At 38.6% G+C, this 16,985-nt stretch overlaps 1 protein-coding gene across 8 annotated transcripts in view; it reads right to left on the bottom strand.

Annotated features, from left to right (window-relative positions):
* Nucleotides 1-7,557, bottom strand: part of LOC116063323 (LIM/homeobox protein Lhx8) — an 8,106-nt gene extending 549 nt beyond the window's left edge. Inside the window, exons 1-9 of one of the 8 annotated variants that reach the window (XM_031318256.2) lie at nucleotides 7,355-7,556; nucleotides 6,597-6,674; nucleotides 5,918-6,043; nucleotides 5,598-5,719; nucleotides 4,679-4,947; nucleotides 3,437-3,540; nucleotides 2,442-2,537; nucleotides 1,079-1,289; nucleotides 1-274 (exon numbers count right to left, since the gene is read on the bottom strand). The exon at nucleotides 1-274 is cut by the window's left edge and continues 549 nt beyond it. In XM_031318256.2, coding sequence (XP_031174116.1) covers nucleotides 198-274; nucleotides 1,079-1,289; nucleotides 2,442-2,537; nucleotides 3,437-3,540; nucleotides 4,679-4,947; nucleotides 5,598-5,719; nucleotides 5,918-6,043; nucleotides 6,597-6,674; nucleotides 7,355-7,435 — 1,164 coding nt within the window. In that variant the 5' untranslated portion in view covers nucleotides 7,436-7,556 and the 3' untranslated portion in view covers nucleotides 1-197. Of the gene's footprint in view, nucleotides 275-1,078; nucleotides 1,290-2,441; nucleotides 2,538-3,436; nucleotides 3,541-4,678; nucleotides 4,948-5,597; nucleotides 5,720-5,917; nucleotides 6,044-6,596; nucleotides 6,675-7,354 lie in introns of all 8 variants that reach the window. The other 7 variants (XM_031318259.2, XM_031318258.2, XM_031318257.2 and 4 more) reach the window with 7 other exon arrangements.
* Between the last annotated feature and the right edge of the window lie 9,428 nt (nucleotides 7,558-16,985).

Here is a 16,985-nt window from a genome sequence, read left to right as displayed (position 1 = left end):
CCTTTCCAATTCCACATTATACAGTACAAATTATAGTCATCCGTTACATGCTCTAACGCGAATTTAGTGTTTTCAAAGAATGTCAACATTTAATGAATTACTGACAGTTGAAGTAAAGGAAATGTGGCGATCTGAATACTGCTGCTGCTAATGACGACTGTGTGTGTGTGTGTGGGGGGGGGGGGGGCATGTGCGGCTCAGGCGTGAGACACAGGCAGGGAGGTCATGGCGTGAGCTGGCAGCAGCGGTTGAAACATGGATGGAGGGGAGTGTACTGCGGGCACACAAAGAGAGAGCACTTGAGTCATTACAGTTACAGGGTACATTTCATGAGCATAGTTTGTGGATAACCATATCATTTTAACACTTGTGTTGACTTCAGGTCACATTGACCTGTTTTAAATTTTTGTTTTATATCAGAAAATATGGGACGTAGAAATAAGCGCTGAAAATGTGTGGAAGAAAAATTTAAAACGTTGGAAAAAGCAAAAACAAACTGTTTTTTCAAGGTTGACAGGAAGACAACACAAGGGTTAAATATGTATGATTCCAGTTAAGTTTAGGTTAATTAATCAGATAGAAAAAGGTATCTTTGTATACATTATATTCTGAACTTTATATAGCAACCTCAAAAATCTCATCTTTTTTACCTTTTTGAAAACTCTTAAAATCCATTTCGATGTTCATCTTATAACCTGATATTTTTGAAAAATCATAGATGCTCTCCTTTACCTTTTGGAAGAGATTTTTAACATTACTTAAATGTAACTGCAAATCATTAGCATATCATCTTTTTCTTTGGCTTCATTTCTGTCACTCACTTCTTCTTTCTGTGTCATGTTCAGAGCCAAATGTTCAATCACTAACGCTAATAAAGAAGGAGATAATAGGGCAACAACCATAGATATAAAATAGTATTATGTTGGGGGGGGCAACCTTTCTTAGTGCCTCTTGTTAGTCAAAATACTCAAGGTAAAGTTCCATTTAAATAAACCAGAACAATTATAATATTTCAAATGTTAAAATAGGAATTTGACACGTTTTATAGCAAGCAGTGAACCACAGTAAACCGTATCACCATGAAAAGGCTGGTGCTCACTGTCTATGAAGGAGTGTAGTGCAGAGAGCATTGATCCCTCCGGGCCTCCGTAAGCTGTGTACTGCAGCTCCTCGGGGGTCGGGGTGGGCTGCGAGAGGCGGTTGGACTGCAGGGAGGTCAGGGAGGTGCTGGACGTGTGGTTGGGGCTCACGTGCTTCTTGTGGCGCGCTCTGCAGTTCTGGAACCAGACCTGTTGATTAACAGGACAAACACCTTTTTTGTAGGGATGCATCTGATGGTAACAAGCCATAAAAGAAGGAGCCCAAAACACAAAGATGAATACGTTGGGTAATTATGTTAGCTTTTAAACTGTACAAGCCTTTATCTCTCTGCCAAGAAATCTCATGGAGTGACCGTCAAGGAGTCACTTTTGCCCCTGATGAGTAAAACCAGTGTCACTATCAAAACATTGTTAGCAGTGAAAACTGGTTGAAGTCTCAACCAGTAATTTAAAGCTGTGTGTGACTGGAAACACAGCTAATTCTATCCTATAGAATAGAAGAAGACAAAATACTGTATGTGTTCTGGTTTTCACATGGTTATACAGCTTCTATTTTTTTTTTTAAGATAATTTTTGGGGCTTTTCCACCTTTAATTTGACAGGACAGCTAGGTGAGAAAGGGGGAAGACATGCAGGAAATCGTCACAGGTCGGATTCGAACCCTGCACCTCTGCGTCGAGGCATAAACCTCTCAGTATATGTGCGCCTGCTCCACCCATCGGGCCAACCCTGCCACTGGTTATACAGCTTTTACCAGTGCTGGAAAGTAACTGGGTACAATTGCTCAATTACTGTATACATAAGTATACATCTGAGGTGTTTTTACTTTACTTGAGTATTTTTATTTTATGCTGCATTGCACTTCTACTCTACTACATTCCAGATGAAAACGTAGTACTTTGTACTCACTTGTCAACTACAGTTACTGGATACTTTGGCGATCCATATTTTGCATACATTTAAAAACATATCTTGTGAAATACAGCTTTGGATTTAACTGTAAAGCAGAATATAAGGTATTTAAAACTAGCTTGACCTCAACCAGCTACACCATTAAACTGCACAATAATCATAAACCAATAATATATGATGTGCAAAAAATAAGTTGACTATTTGCGTGTCTTTTCTTGATTCTGCTATTCAGTATCATTTGACACAAACTGGTACTATTCGAAACAGATAAAAGCTCATTTAACGGTCAAATTGATGTTTTTCTTTTTGGTTTTGTACGTGGTTTATCAGCAGCTAGTTAAGTTTTGACGTTTGCTTCTCTCTAAGTAGTAGGATCGTTGTGTATATTCCACCATCCATATTCCCTTCATGCACTGGCCCTTCACCGACCTGTATGACTCTTCGACTGAGGCCCGTCTGCTCCGCCAGTCTCTGCAGCGTTTGGGCGTCTGGATTGTTGTCCTGAGCAAACTGGGCCTGCATCACCTGCACGTTCAGAGGTGAAAGACAATCAGTTAAACAATACACAGGCTTACTTTGTCGTCACGTGAGGAAATGCACGTTCAACTGCTGGGTGGAGATTTGACCAGCATTTGGTTTTGTAAAACACTGTTGTTAACATGTAAAAAAGAGAGTTCTCTGCACTTCTGCAGACCACAACAATCCAGTGCAACCAAGGCAGGACAAAACAGTATAAAGTAACAAAAAATTGCCGGTGCAACACAGATGTCTTCTTACTTAATAGTTGTATTTCTTAAGGTGCACAACAGTGACAGTGAGGGTATGTAACCCTACATCGAAACGTTAGTCACTATTATGCACCTTAAGAAATAAAACTATTAAGTAAGAAGACATCTGTGTTGCACTGGCAAATCTTTTGTTACTTTATACTGCTGTTAACATGTTTGTGGACATAGTCAAATAGGAATACATTTATACAGATAAAGGTCAATAAAAACATACTTTACGAAACAGAACATCCAAACATTTTGGGTAATTTTGGACACTCAATTATAGGACCCTAAACAATGGACATACTTATTACTATTATTATTAAGTGAGGAAAAACTGTGCAAAGTCTATTTAAAACAAGCATCCTTGTTTGTGGCATTGTACCTGCATCCCATTTGTTTTTTTAAATTAATGCTTTACTACATTTGAGTTTATTCAAATGGACACCTGATTTTACTTTGACCTTGTATGCTAAACCTTTTATTACACACATTTATAATTCTAATAACATTTTAAAGGGTGAGGCCAATGTTTTTGGCTCAGTTATTTTAGGTCATAAATGTAAGAATTCAGATGTTTTCCCAGCAGAATTGTGTTACGCATACGTGTGTATTTATCTATCTGCCGTCTGTTATATGAGGATGGAGGTTAACCTGCAGCTGGTCGGCAGTGAAGCTGGTCCGTGCTCTCTTGGAGGGTTTGGGCTGGTTAATCTCCTGTTCAGTGGGCACGGCCCCGTCCACGTTAACACTGTTTCCTGCAAAGAAGATTCTCATATTAAAAGATCTTGAAATACTTATATCACAGAATATAAAGTCTATATTACTTTGAAATGCAGCATTTTAAAACCAAAAGAGCAACACGCAATGACCATATTTAAACCAAATTTTATAAAAGTAATTGTGTGCACATCCCACCTTCTGGCAGGTGCAGGACAAATGAAAGTACTTAAAACGAAAAAAATATAATGTCTGCAACACCGCTTTAAACTCCCATATTTAATATAAATGCAACGTTGCATTTATATTAAATATGGGAGTTTAAAGCGGTGTTGCAGACATTACAATTTTTTCATTTTTACATTTTTTTTCATATTTAAACCAAGGCATTAAAAAATGGGGACAAGTTAACTTTGATTTAAAATAGATAACTATTCTCGGGACATGATAGCCTATAAATGTGTTTGTAAGTTGATTTTAGGCCTTTTAGTAATTTCTATATAGACCTCATGATTTCATATCATTAAAACTGAATATCAGTAGCTTGAAGTGAAAGGAATGACTGATTTTGATTATTTGTAGCCTATTATTATTATTAGTAGTATTATTATTAGTATTATTATTATTATTATTGGCAGTAAAGGAAATTGTGTTTTTTTATGTCAAAATGTAACAAATCCGTAGAAAGTCTTGGAAGTACTTTAACCCTTGTGTTGTCTTCCTGTTGACCATGCAACTTTTTGTTTTTCTGGGTCAAAATTTAAAATTCAAAATTATTTTTAACGTTTTGGTCGACTTTTCGACACTTTTGTCACTTTTTCCTGATGTTTGTGTCGATTTTTTTTCAACAGTGTTTTATGAATTTATTTTCAAATGCTATCAAATTGAATAAAACACCCAAATTCAATGAAAGTAGTGAACTGATCATTTATTTTACTTGTGAAGAGCGTTGTATAAAACCATCCACGTTATTTTATTTTTATTTTATTTTTTTTTGACAATTTGGTTGAAAGAAACCCAAAATTTCTGATATAGAAACTTTTTGAAAATGGGTCAAATTTGACCCGAGGACAACATGAGGGTTAAGTAACTGCTCCGGCCTCTATAAAGTACTATATAGGCTAAAAGTAAAAATAAATTAAAACGAGAGTAGGCTATGGACCGAGTCTTTCTCACCTTTCTCCGCGGCCCGCTTGAGGTTGTCCAGCATGCAGTCGTAGTGGACCCTGCAGAGCACCTTCTCCTCCACCAGAGCGAACTCCTCCCCGGTGGACAGCTGTCTCTTGCAGGAGAAGCAGGCGAAGCAGGCCAGGTGATAGACGTTGCCCTTGGCCCGGCGGACCCAGTCTGTGGAGTGGATGTTCCGGCCGCAGCACGCGCACCAGGTGCCGTATCTTCTGCAGGTGAACGTCATGGTGAGCGAATTAGACCCCCACATGCAGGAGCTGCCCGAGGGCATTATTAATAAGCTTCAGCGCCGAAGACTTGTTGCTTTTCGGCCTTTTACTGACTGATGCCAATTTTCTTTAGGCCAAGAATGAAATAATGTATAGTGTTACCCCGCAGAATGAGCCTAGAATGTAGCCTAGCCTGGACCACTGCAGGAAAACTCTGACATATAGGCTACAGCTACACAGAGATAAAGTCGGCCCTGGTAAATGAAATTAAATGGATCATATTTATTTATGATAAATCATATTATAGCCTAATTAAAGTGACTCTCAGCGTTAGAATTTAGCCTCCTCCTCCTATTATAGTCACACAATATTTTACCCAATGATAATAATACTAAAAATCTTCATCTATATTTTTCTATCTTTTATATGCGATGATTAAAAAGTTTAAGTTTTAGTTTGGAATTATTAACTGGACGTATAGGCAAAATAATTACAATTTAAGTTAAATAAATATCCTGCCAAAGCAAGGTGACATGTCAAGTCCTGCGACTATTATTATTATTATTATTATTGTGTCTATATTTCTCGATTTGCAATAGGGAATATGTGGCCTAATTATTAAGAGGTCCATTCAATAATTTCGTTTCGGTAGCTTCGAATGTCATTTGAGCTGCACTAATAGAAACCGAGGCACATACCTAAAGTAATCCAGTTTACAGAACACTTCTTTTTCTTTGATGTAACAGCTCGTGTGGCTGCCAAGTGAGGTCTGGCACACGCTGCAGGAGAGACAACGCACATGCCAGCACAAGTCGTTAACCTAAAGCAGAGATGGGATGAATTAGCAGAAGTCAATCAGGCCCCATATACACGCACGAATGCCAGCGTGAGCCTTAAAAACCACAGCAATCCAAACGCAAACGAGGAAAATTAGCCATAATCCAAAGATAAATGAATAACAGAGTCCTCGGAAGAAAAACAAAAAACAAATCTTGCACACACAAAAAAAAGTGTTTACCTTTAATAAATATTTATCCACAATTTCCTCGTTGCAGCTCGCACACACAGCTCTGCCTAACAGAGGCGCAGATGCCATCGCCCGCAGCGACGACGCGTCTTCATCCAAAACTTCCACCGACGCGCCCTGAAGGGATCAGACCTGCGGTTAGAAAATGACTCACAGGAGCAACCCTGTACAGCACAGCATGGGCTACATATCATGTTTGAACTCAGCTCATGTTCACTGTCCCCAAACTCGTAATAAAACTGTCAAATTTCAAATGAAAAATGCTGTTCTCAGATTCTCAGTTTTTCTGGCTCAGCTTCATTAGCGTAACGATTAGTGACAATAATTTATCTCAAAACATGTCAGAACAAGCTCGGTTTACAGAATAAGATATGAAGCCATTATCACAAACAGAATGCTAATTTAAAAAAAAAAAAAAAAAACAATCTGTGTTTTCACTTATTAGCCTACCTAATTAGCTAAGAGAATATAATCTTGTATGCTCATTTGAAGTATAGGCCATATATGGAGCAGACATAGCCTTGTTATATTACTGTTCTCCTTCTGATGTCCACAGTCACGAATATTAAAAACTCTACACGTCGGGGTGAAAAAAATGGCCCCTCGTTCATTCTCAATATGTTTTGGAGAATAAAATAAAAAAGTTTTAGCTACAACAATTCATTCCTACCATAATGTCTCTCCTGTCCTCAGTGCATGTGCCTAGCAGCTCTCCGTCTCCTTTGCAATCTTCACACATGACGAGAAGCTACGGCGGGAAGAGGATGCAGGTCTGTCAGACTGTCGCAGCTGCCTTAAATGCCCCCTGCTCCTTCCCATAAATATCATGCCTTTCACTTTTCACCATGACAACGCCGGCGATTACCAAAATGACATTTAAAAGAGAGGGATAGACATTACGTACGTAAACAGACAACACTTGAGCTAATACTTATCCTATGTGCATTATGTTCTTGAGATCTGCATTTGTGATTCAGCAACTGCTCGCTTGCATGCGCGCGTGACACCCCAAACACACCAATTTCACGTGTCAATCAAAACACAAAACAAGAAAAAAAAAAAACAGCGCGAGGTCTCGGGGGGGAAAAGAGGATTGATTTTTTTAATAACAGCAATTAAAAGGCTAAGTTCGCCACAAACGTCTACCCGGGGCCAACCAAAAGGTGAAGAGGTCTCATTAACTACTTGAGTTTTTAATTGCAGAATTCAGGGAGGTGTAATTTGCATCGACATTTCTTCAACTTGTGAAAATACTGTGCTGTCAGCGTGTGGAAGGCCGGCTTTAATGACGGACGGAAGCCCACTTTGATTTAATTGGCAAAGCAATTTCGTCTAATATTTAATTTCCGACACGGTCTATATACACTGAGTCACACCTCAACCTGCTGATAACAAATATAGGCTATATAGCCTACGTCTGTTACTCACCTCATCGTTGGACAACAGAGATCCGTTTTCAGTCTCGTTAACAACGCAACACTCTACTGTTACTTCACTTTTCCAGCGCATGTCTGTCCAGGAGTGTGAAGCTTCCCACTTTCAAAGTAAAAGTGCTGTTATTCTTTCTTTCTCCTCCAGGATTCCTGTGTGGCTGTCGCTCTGCCCTCAGCTGTTTCCAGAGGGCGGATCATAATTCATATTTTCCTGTCCTCTGTGGCCGCGCCTCCCTTTGGAAATACACTTACTGTGTGGTTTCATGGGAGTTTTTTTTTTTTTTTTTTGGGGAGGGGGGTGGGGGGTGTACAAAGTCTGTCAAAGTTATATTCTAGTAGATATTTTCAGATCTATTTTTGATTGAAATTTCAATATGCCAAGTAGGCGAACTCCTGAAATAGCCTAACACGCTGGCAACATAATGAATTGTAATGGTAATAACAGGTGAAAGTAGGCTACATCTTCTACTTTACTTGAGTATTTTATTAATAATAATAATAATAATAAAGTATACTTTATTAATCCTGCAAGAGGAAATTACAAAAGAAATTATTTAGATGTCAGAGAGCTGCCCATGGAAAAGAACCCTGAGTTGTTGGGGGGTTTGGTGTCTTGCTCAAGAGCACCTTGGCAGTGCCCAGGAGGTGAACTGGCACCTCTCTAATTACCAGTCCCCCACCATACTTTGGTCTGTATGGGGACTTGAACCACTGACCCTCTGGTTCCCAACCCAACTCCCTACTGACTGAGCTACTGCCAGGGTATACTTTATATCTCTACTCTACTACATCTCCGAGGGCAAAGTTGTACTTTTCACTGCAGTATTTATCTGACCGCTTTAGTCACTGGTTACTTTTCATATCAGGCTACATTCAAAACGTAATTCTAATAAAAGATGATGCCTTTTTAATCAATTAAACTACACACATCAGTATAAATACTTCAAACTAGCTCCACCACAACCTGGCCATGATGATCCAGTAATATAAAATAGGTTAGATAATAATATAAAACTCTGAAAGGGGCCGTTCTGCGTAACAAGTACTTTTACTTTTGAATGCATTTTTGCTGCATTTTGATAATTTCCCTGAGGGGATCAATTCTGATTCTGGTAATTCTTCTGTACTTTTACTTAAGTTAACCTTGAATGCAGGACTTTTACTTGTAATTAAGTATATATCAAAATACGTCTTCCAGCCCGGGTAATTATCCCTTGAACATTATAATCCATAATGTATCTGTTTATTGAAGGCTGTCAACACAACTCTCACAGAGTGTCCCTGACTTCACTCAGTTGAACTGAAAGTACCTGACCTCGAGGCTACTAAAACTGTATATATTTAATTTACAGTTTGAGGCCATGGCCAGGTTAACCTGTTAGGGCAGTGAGCCCTTTAAACGAAGCAATGTCTACTTGCAGACCCTCATCTTTTACCCTTGTTTAATATGAATAAGTTAAAGAGGCCCGAATAGAAGAAAAAAATATTCCATAATCCTGAAGAGAAAAAAAACAAATATAGTAAAATCGGGGAAAAAAATCAACATAATTTGATGTTGCAGAAATATGTTTTATTTCTGCTTTCCTATCAAATGTCCAAGCCTAGCTTGTGGCAAAGGGAAGCGTTACCCTTCAGTACTTTTTTTTTTTTTTTTACATATTGGGTTTTAAGGTCTGAAGAAAAGGGGAAGAAAATATTGGCTGATTTTGCAATTATTATCATTTTAGACATGCAGCAGTGTGGTCTGTGGAAACCCAAACAAGGAGGAAGTAAAGCCAAAGTCAACTAAATACAAGGGTTAAGTGTACTTGAGTATATATACACTGCTCTTTGGCCCTCTAAGTGATTTTGCATCTTTTCAAAATAAATAAAAAATGGCCGCCCACCTGCTTTAAATCTGTATGCAATTCGTGTTAATCTACATCCAAGCCATGGCAGCCAGGGGACACTATATGTTCTTTTGATGGTAATACAGAAACTTTACAAGGATTAGGATGACAGGGGGAGTGGCAGGAGTCTCATAAACAAACTCTTAGGGTTACTAGAAAGAAAACACACAGTTGCTTACTTTTTGAAATCTTTTTTCACTTACTCATTGAACCCAGTCGCTCACGCGATCCCACCCATCATCACTCCACACACACACGCCCTTCCATCCCAACCACACACACACACACACACATAAAGGAAAAGGCCGTCTTCTGATGGGATAACAGTCCGACCTGCACCGGCATGAGTCTGCGTCCGTATCGCACCATCGCAGAGGTATAAAGGAGTTAGCGTGCCTCCATCGAGATGTGTCCTGTTCCACCTGGTGGAGATGAATGCTCATTATCAGATAACAGATCTCAAACATTGCAGAGCAGACAGTTCACTGAAGCAGCCTGTGAGACAACCACTCTTCACTCAATCCTTGTATTGCTGCAGAGCTCACAAGAACACAAAAGTCCGGGAAGTAAACTGCTTTCTTTTGGCCCCTGTGACGAATTCAGATGGAGAGGTTAAAGGTGAGAGGAGAGACGTAATGCCAGCAAGACAGTGTTACTGTGGAGTATAATATCAAAAGAAATAATACCTACCTGAAGAGCATTTAATCATGAAAAGACTAATCCTTTCTCAGACATGAAAGTCTTTATCACTCCAACGCACCATCTGTAGAATACCTGATATGACCACAGCTGTTGGGAAAGATGTACATCCTAGTGTGTAACACCAGTTGCATGTTTTCATTTTCTACATTGCATGGCTCATTTCCTAAATGTTTTGCGTGATGTGGACCAGACAAAAACAATGTCTTATCTGTCAACAAACGTTGTCTACTGCTCTGCTGCTTTACGTCTGGCTGTGTGTGAGGCTGCTGCATACAGTGTGATCTATCAATGCTCCATCAATAGGTATGAGAGGTAGGAAGTAGGTCAGTGATTATGATGGTATGCAAGAAGGTTAGAATATGCAGACACAGCTTCAGAGAATTATGCAATCTAAGAACTTACAGTGTTACATTTAATAAAAGGTGCTTCAGCAGTGAATGTTGTTAGTATTTTTCCATTATATGAAGTCTTCCTAAAGAGAAAGTGCATATAGGAAGGATATGTTACAATTTTTCTCAATCGCTTTGGCACATTTACTGAAACAAACTTTCAATTGTCAAAACTCAAAGTACAATCCTCACACCACATGGTACATTCAGCACATCACTCTATGTGAATTGCAAAAGGTGATCACTCAATCAAAAATAACCAACTCCTGTTTCAAATGTAAATAAATCCATCAGTAAATAAATCATTGCCATCAAAACAAAAGGTTCCTTTATGATTGCTTAGACCAAGACAGTCAAAATGCAAAGACATCATGTCAAATGACAGTGTACTGTAAAAGGGCAATAGTTACCCACTCTGTAATATCGTCCAGTTGCTAACATCGTATAATTAGGCGGCTGAATAGTATTGATGACAGCCATGGCACACACTATACTTTCTCAATGTATTACACACCAGCCAACCACAAATACACAAAGGAAATACAAATACACAGAAAAAAAGATATACAACAGCAAAATGATCAGGAACTGTTGTACAAGATGTGCAAGAAAAAAGAATATATGCGGTAAATGTATCAACCTCAAGGGTCATTAAATCTCTTCTCTGTCTGGCCACAAGATTTTATCGACATCACACCTGATATCCTCCTCCGCAATGCAACAAGGGAAAAAAAACTTTTGGCATGACGCAGCCACCCCCTACAACATCTGCTGTGATATCCTCACCTGTCACCAGTTTGCGTTCAGTTGCTCCAAATGGTGAGGACATTGTATTGTTCCCCATCTAGCCTGAGTCTATTCATCTGAAAATGTTTACAACAAAATCACATACCTATTATGTATCTAATATAAACAGTATGTGGCGGGTTGTTGTGATTCTTGGTTGCTGTATTTTGCATGTAGGGATTTACACAATGAACATGTGTATACATGCATTTGAGAGTAATATGATTCAATAGCAAATTAATGCAAACTATTTTGATCTGCAAGGCTTACTCAATGCATTTTGTGCCAAAGCAATGATAAATGACTATAGTCATGTGAACAACTGACCTAATGTTCATATAAATAGTCGTATAGTTTGACAAAGTTTAATAGTCATTCGATAATTGTGCCAATGCGATTGAGAAAAACTGTAATAACAAGAACTTTTCTTAATCCGAACGTTCATTTTTGGATCCTGGAAATCCTTTAACATCTCAAAAACATACTTAAGATTGTTTCATCAGTTTAATAATTCATGACTTTCCCTGTTTGTATGAGAACTACTAATAAACATTATTTTGAACTGACATGTTTCAGATTCTCATGATAGAAAATCACATGTTAAACCTCTCTGGGGTCTAATTGACCTAAAAAAAATAAATAAAAAAAGCAAAATGTCACATTTATTAGTCTGTGAAGGACTCTTTGGCAAACCCATAAAAAAAAAAAAAAGCATCTAATATTTCTTTGTTTGGCATAAAATGGTAATTTCTGTATTTTGTCACCTACATCAAATGTGCAAGTCCTGTTGGAAGAGTAATCACTTTGATTGTTTTCTACATTTTGGGTTTTAAAAGGTCAGGAGGAAAGAAAAAAGAAAATATAATTTAAAAGAGGATAAATGGTTAATTTTGCAGTTGTTGTTATTTTCACACATACAGCAATGGAGTCTGTGAGGCCCTAGTCTGGATCCACAGAAGGACATTTCCAGGATAATTGTCTGAGTGCCGGATGTCCCTCGCCTTCCCCTCTCTCTGCGTGTTGCCGTTGTTCAACTCTGTTCGCTTCAGGAAACAACAGCAAACTTGGAGCTAGCAAACTACATGCTGAAAATGGCAAGTTTTGAAGAAAATGTGGATTGTGCAACAAAGCAGGCATGCTTAGTTTGATTTACAAGAAATATGTTTACGGCATTTACTATCTAACTGGGACGTTTTGGGACCGATTGGTGGGGATTGCTACGGACAAAGTACACATGGCGATACACTGGTAAGAACAAATTGTGTTTAATCATGTATCCAGCCCATTCAAAAAGCTCATGTTACTGTATTGTGTGAACAGTTAACTTCATTTAATATTGTATGTGGCGTTTTCTTTTGCGGGTTGCAAATGTTCCACCAAAACAAGTTCCTTCCTGAAACTTTTTTTGCAGAGCCATTGTCGCTGCGTCCATAGCATAGTGCCCGTTTAAAGAAATGCAAACAACCCAGAGCGTTTTTTTTTTCTCCTATCCCAGAATGTATCTGTCGTGTAGCCAGACCTTACGCTACAGCACTGTGGAGAACGGTCTGGCAATGCAAGATTAGTAATGCCCCAAACAAAGAGGAAGTAAAGTCGGTATCAACAAAACACTATTGTTACATAATTTCTGAAGGAAGAAAGAAAGAACATGACAGACAGTAATACAATTAAGAAGTAGAGCCCAGAATCACTCTCACTGTCCCACAAGCCCTTACCAATATCTCCAAAAAAGAAAATGTAGTAAGGATGATTTTTTTTGTTTCGTTGTATCAGACAATTTTCATTCTTACAGGATGCAAAATTGGCACTGTTGGGCATGTTTCTACATCCAAAGTGATACATTGTTTTTCTTTGTAAAAGTTGAATTTAAAAAGATATACAGGTTGCTTAAATACATGAAGAACAAGGAATGTCGGAGAGAAGCGGTGAGCGTTTTGCCCTGGTGAGCCTCTGAGATAATCTCCTAATTTGCTACTTCCACATGGACCTTTGCTTTCTCTGGGGCTGCACCTACTCATTTATTTCATTGAAATCAGTCCGAATTGGGGTGGTTTACAATTGACACAACGAGTTTGCCATGACCTTTTCTCCTTGCTTTAAATGGGTACTCATTGAATCTGAAGGGGGAGGTTGGGGTGCTGGTGGAGGGATGGGGGTGGTGGTGGTGGAGGGGGGAGGGAGCTGTGTTGGCTGGGGGCCGATGGGGGATTGGATGGAAATCACAGCAGTGAAAATGGCAGTGCAGTGAAAGAGGGGCCTGATTGCATTGGGACAGCATGCGAGAGGGAGCAGCATGCTCAGCCCAATCAGAGTGACATAAGGAAAAAGTGCTCTTATCAACGAGTAATGGCCCACTTGACAATCACACAGGCACAAAACTGCTCTATTTAACACTGATTGCAAAAACTGCTGCCCCCCCCATCTCAGAGCCGCATGACTCCCCGACATCTCCCTGCCACCTTCCAGCTTACAGCCAAGACCCTTTCCTGAATGGAATTTATAATCACTCCTCTCCTATTTCTACGCTAATTGTTATTTTAAGACTTGGGTTGAGTATTAGGCATTCAGTGCTGTTGAAATGTCTGCCTTGATTACTGTCTTTATTGCGAGCATTGGAGGCACATCCATCTTAATTTCACCTGAATGACAGGTAGTGGATGTTTGTCTACCTGGCTGTTCGCACTAGTTCATGTCCACTGCCCAGTGTGAGGGAGACCTGCAGTGCACATCTGTACATGTGAAGGTTAAGATGTGATTGAGCTCTGCAAAGCATGTTCTATGCAGCTCTGATGATTAATGAAATACTCTGATATGCAATAACTAGTTTAGTTTCAGTCTCTACTTTATTATGATGGTCTAAATACCACATTTTGTAACATTTTACAACACAAATGTATCATTCACACAGTACCTCATGCGTATCTTGATTTGGCAGCACACACTGTCACATCAACCTTTTTATACTTAATACAGAATACCACTAATAACAGCAGCAATAGTATGGATACTTCTCCATGTTATTTGGATAAACGTGTTTATTCCTCATATAATGAAATTGCACTAACCTATTTACATTATGTGTATTTTGTACTTTTTTCCCTGTCTCTTATCATCTCTCCTCTACCTTCCCATCCCACTTTCTTTTTCTCTTTTCCTCTGGGTTGTGCAGCCTGGTTGTTTCAAACATCCACAGGTGTGTGTTGGCGTCCTGGTGTTAAACAAGAGAGTGATGCAGACATGCTGTTCAGTGTAAATGAGCAAAGACCACACCGAGGAGGCACCTTTGGTCTGGGTCCACCACGCAGACCTCGGCCAGTCGAAGGAGAACAAATAAACTAGGTGGAAAATAATAATAATAATAGTAATAATAATAATAATAGGCTAACTATGTTAAAGTAAATTAACTTGTCTTCACAGTTGTTTATTTGCTTGCTTTGTTTTGTTTTTGTGTGTATTTTCAATAGATGCTTGGAGAAAAAAAAAATTGTAACCTTGAAACAGGGTAGTGCTAACACATTTTCTTCTCTCTTATTGTCATTATTATTATTAGCAGTCAACTGTATTGTTGTTTACGTGCTGTTCACTCCACTCTGCAGTTTACACACTGTACTGCTTGATGAATCGCAATCAAACTCAGTGTTGAAAGTTCAACTAAATCACAAGACCTTTTTCTTGGAAGCTTTTTTTCCACAGACACATATCAACCATTCATGTGCTCTGTGTGTCACACATAGTGTAATGTATTTAATTCTGCTGTGTTTGTTGTCTCTAGTCGTTTCATAAGAAATACCTCCATGTGTGTCTTACTATATCATGCAAATGGTCATGACTTGATAAAGGATAGCTTTTTGTAACACCTCTGCATTTAAGCACCTATAGATTGACCCTGTACATGTATGCACAGGCACGTAAACATAAACAGACAAGCATTCTTGTATGCTGCACACAGCCATTTAGCGCCACATAAAAACTATGCATAAGTGATCAATTGAAATGTAGCAGACAGCCTCTTTTCATGCAATGAAGTTGCTTGAAAACTACAGGGCCGCTGCAACTCTCAGTTCTTTTAAATCATGGCTGAAGACCTTTCTTTTTGATGCTGCCTTTTTTTTTTTAAATGAGTGTTCATTTCTTATTCTGCACTGTAAATTTGTAATTGTTTTTAACTGCTCTTTAATGTTTTATGTAAAGCACTTTGAATTGCCCTGTTGCTGAAATGTGCTAAACAAATAAAGCTGCCTTGCCTTGCCTTGTGGCACATTAGCGACTTTGGATTTGTAAGAAAAGGTAAGTGCTGGTTATACTATTTATGTTATTGTGATCTAACTTTTGCATGATTTAAAATGAAATGTTAATTATGCCCAAAATGTGTGTCGGTTGAAATAATAAATGTTTGCATACTGATACTTTAGAACAGGGGTCTTCAACGTTTTTTAAGCCAAGGACCCCTTAACTGAGAGAGAGACGGAGCAGGGACCCCCTACTATATATATTGAAAATAAATTTAAAGTTGCATATTAAACTGGGCCTACAATAACTTGTAGGGTGTCCTAAAGCCTTTATACATACCTTTTTTTTTGCTTAGAATACTAAGTTTTTAAAATAGCCTTGGAATTGTTGGCATTATTTTATAAATTGTGTTTTAATGTTAAACATACATGTAGCACAGTGAATATCTGTGGATGGCTACCTTAGTGACTACAGTACCTATAGGCCACTAAGCCTATCATCAGTGGGGATTTATATTTGCTAATAATATGTTGGATTCATGTTAAGATGTTTTGATTTTTTTGAAAAAACATTACAAAATTTACAATTATTTGGAGACTGAGACATTTCTTTTGTGGCCGGACAACCTGTTCAGGAGAGACACTGCAGTTCAACCTCCAGCTTCATGCTCAAGTGTTCCTGACAAAGACCCTGGACCCCAGGGAAAGGGAAAATGTTACTCTGCCCAGACTTTCCTGTAAGTTTCATATTATATATGTATCTGTATATCATGTTGAATATTTGAACAGGATGCCCACCAAAAGACAAAAGCACAGAACAATCTTCTCCTCTTCCTTACTAATGCATTTATCAGTGATCCTCAAGTGGCAAGACAAGCTTTGTGGCGTACTGAGACAGAAACGTGGCTCCTCTTACTGGTCAACTCTGGTAGTGACAGAACACTTTAACTAATTATGAAATTGAGCAGTTTAAGCCACACAATTCAAAGACTATGTCTGACATATTGTGTGCTACTTCAACACAGTACCAAGGCAATGAGACACTTGAAGACAGACAGCAGAATGCTAAGCCACCACACGTATAGGCATCATAAATATAGAACGTAAACATTTGATCAGATATCCCATTCATGATGATCTATCTGAGTTAATGTAGCTTTAATAAGTTCCACAAAAGATGTGGCTTGTGTATTGACAATAGAAAATGTGAACATGATGCTGAATCCTGGCAAAAATAGTTCCTCACAATTCCACAAGAGGGCCACAGAGGACCTGCAACTTAAACTGGTAAACTGTGAATCTATTTTCTGAGGTGAAAACTGTGTTTTCTGTTGCATCAGTGATGGTGTCATTGTGCTGTGTGGTCTACCCGTCAAATCAGAGACTAAAGCAGGTTTTTGATGTTAGTGTTCCAGTCAGGGAAAGCAAACAAATACTGTATTTTTTTTTTAACAGAGTAATTGTCAAGACCCTACAGATTATGTATATATATATATATATATAGCACAAAAAGTAAGGAGGCTTGTCATCATTGGAGGCAATCTCAATGCAGAGAGATATAGAGATGAGATTCTGCAACCAGTGGCAATCCCATATCTCCACAGTCTGGGACCGAACTCTATCCTCCAAGA

The sequence above is a fragment of the Sander lucioperca genome, chromosome 2, assembly GCF_008315115.2.
Source record: "Sander lucioperca isolate FBNREF2018 chromosome 2, SLUC_FBN_1.2, whole genome shotgun sequence".
NCBI classification, from domain to species: domain Eukaryota; kingdom Metazoa; phylum Chordata; class Actinopteri; order Perciformes; family Percidae; genus Sander; species Sander lucioperca.
The sequence above is the reverse complement of the archived record's forward strand: the minus strand, read 5'-3'. Positions and strand labels throughout refer to the sequence as shown.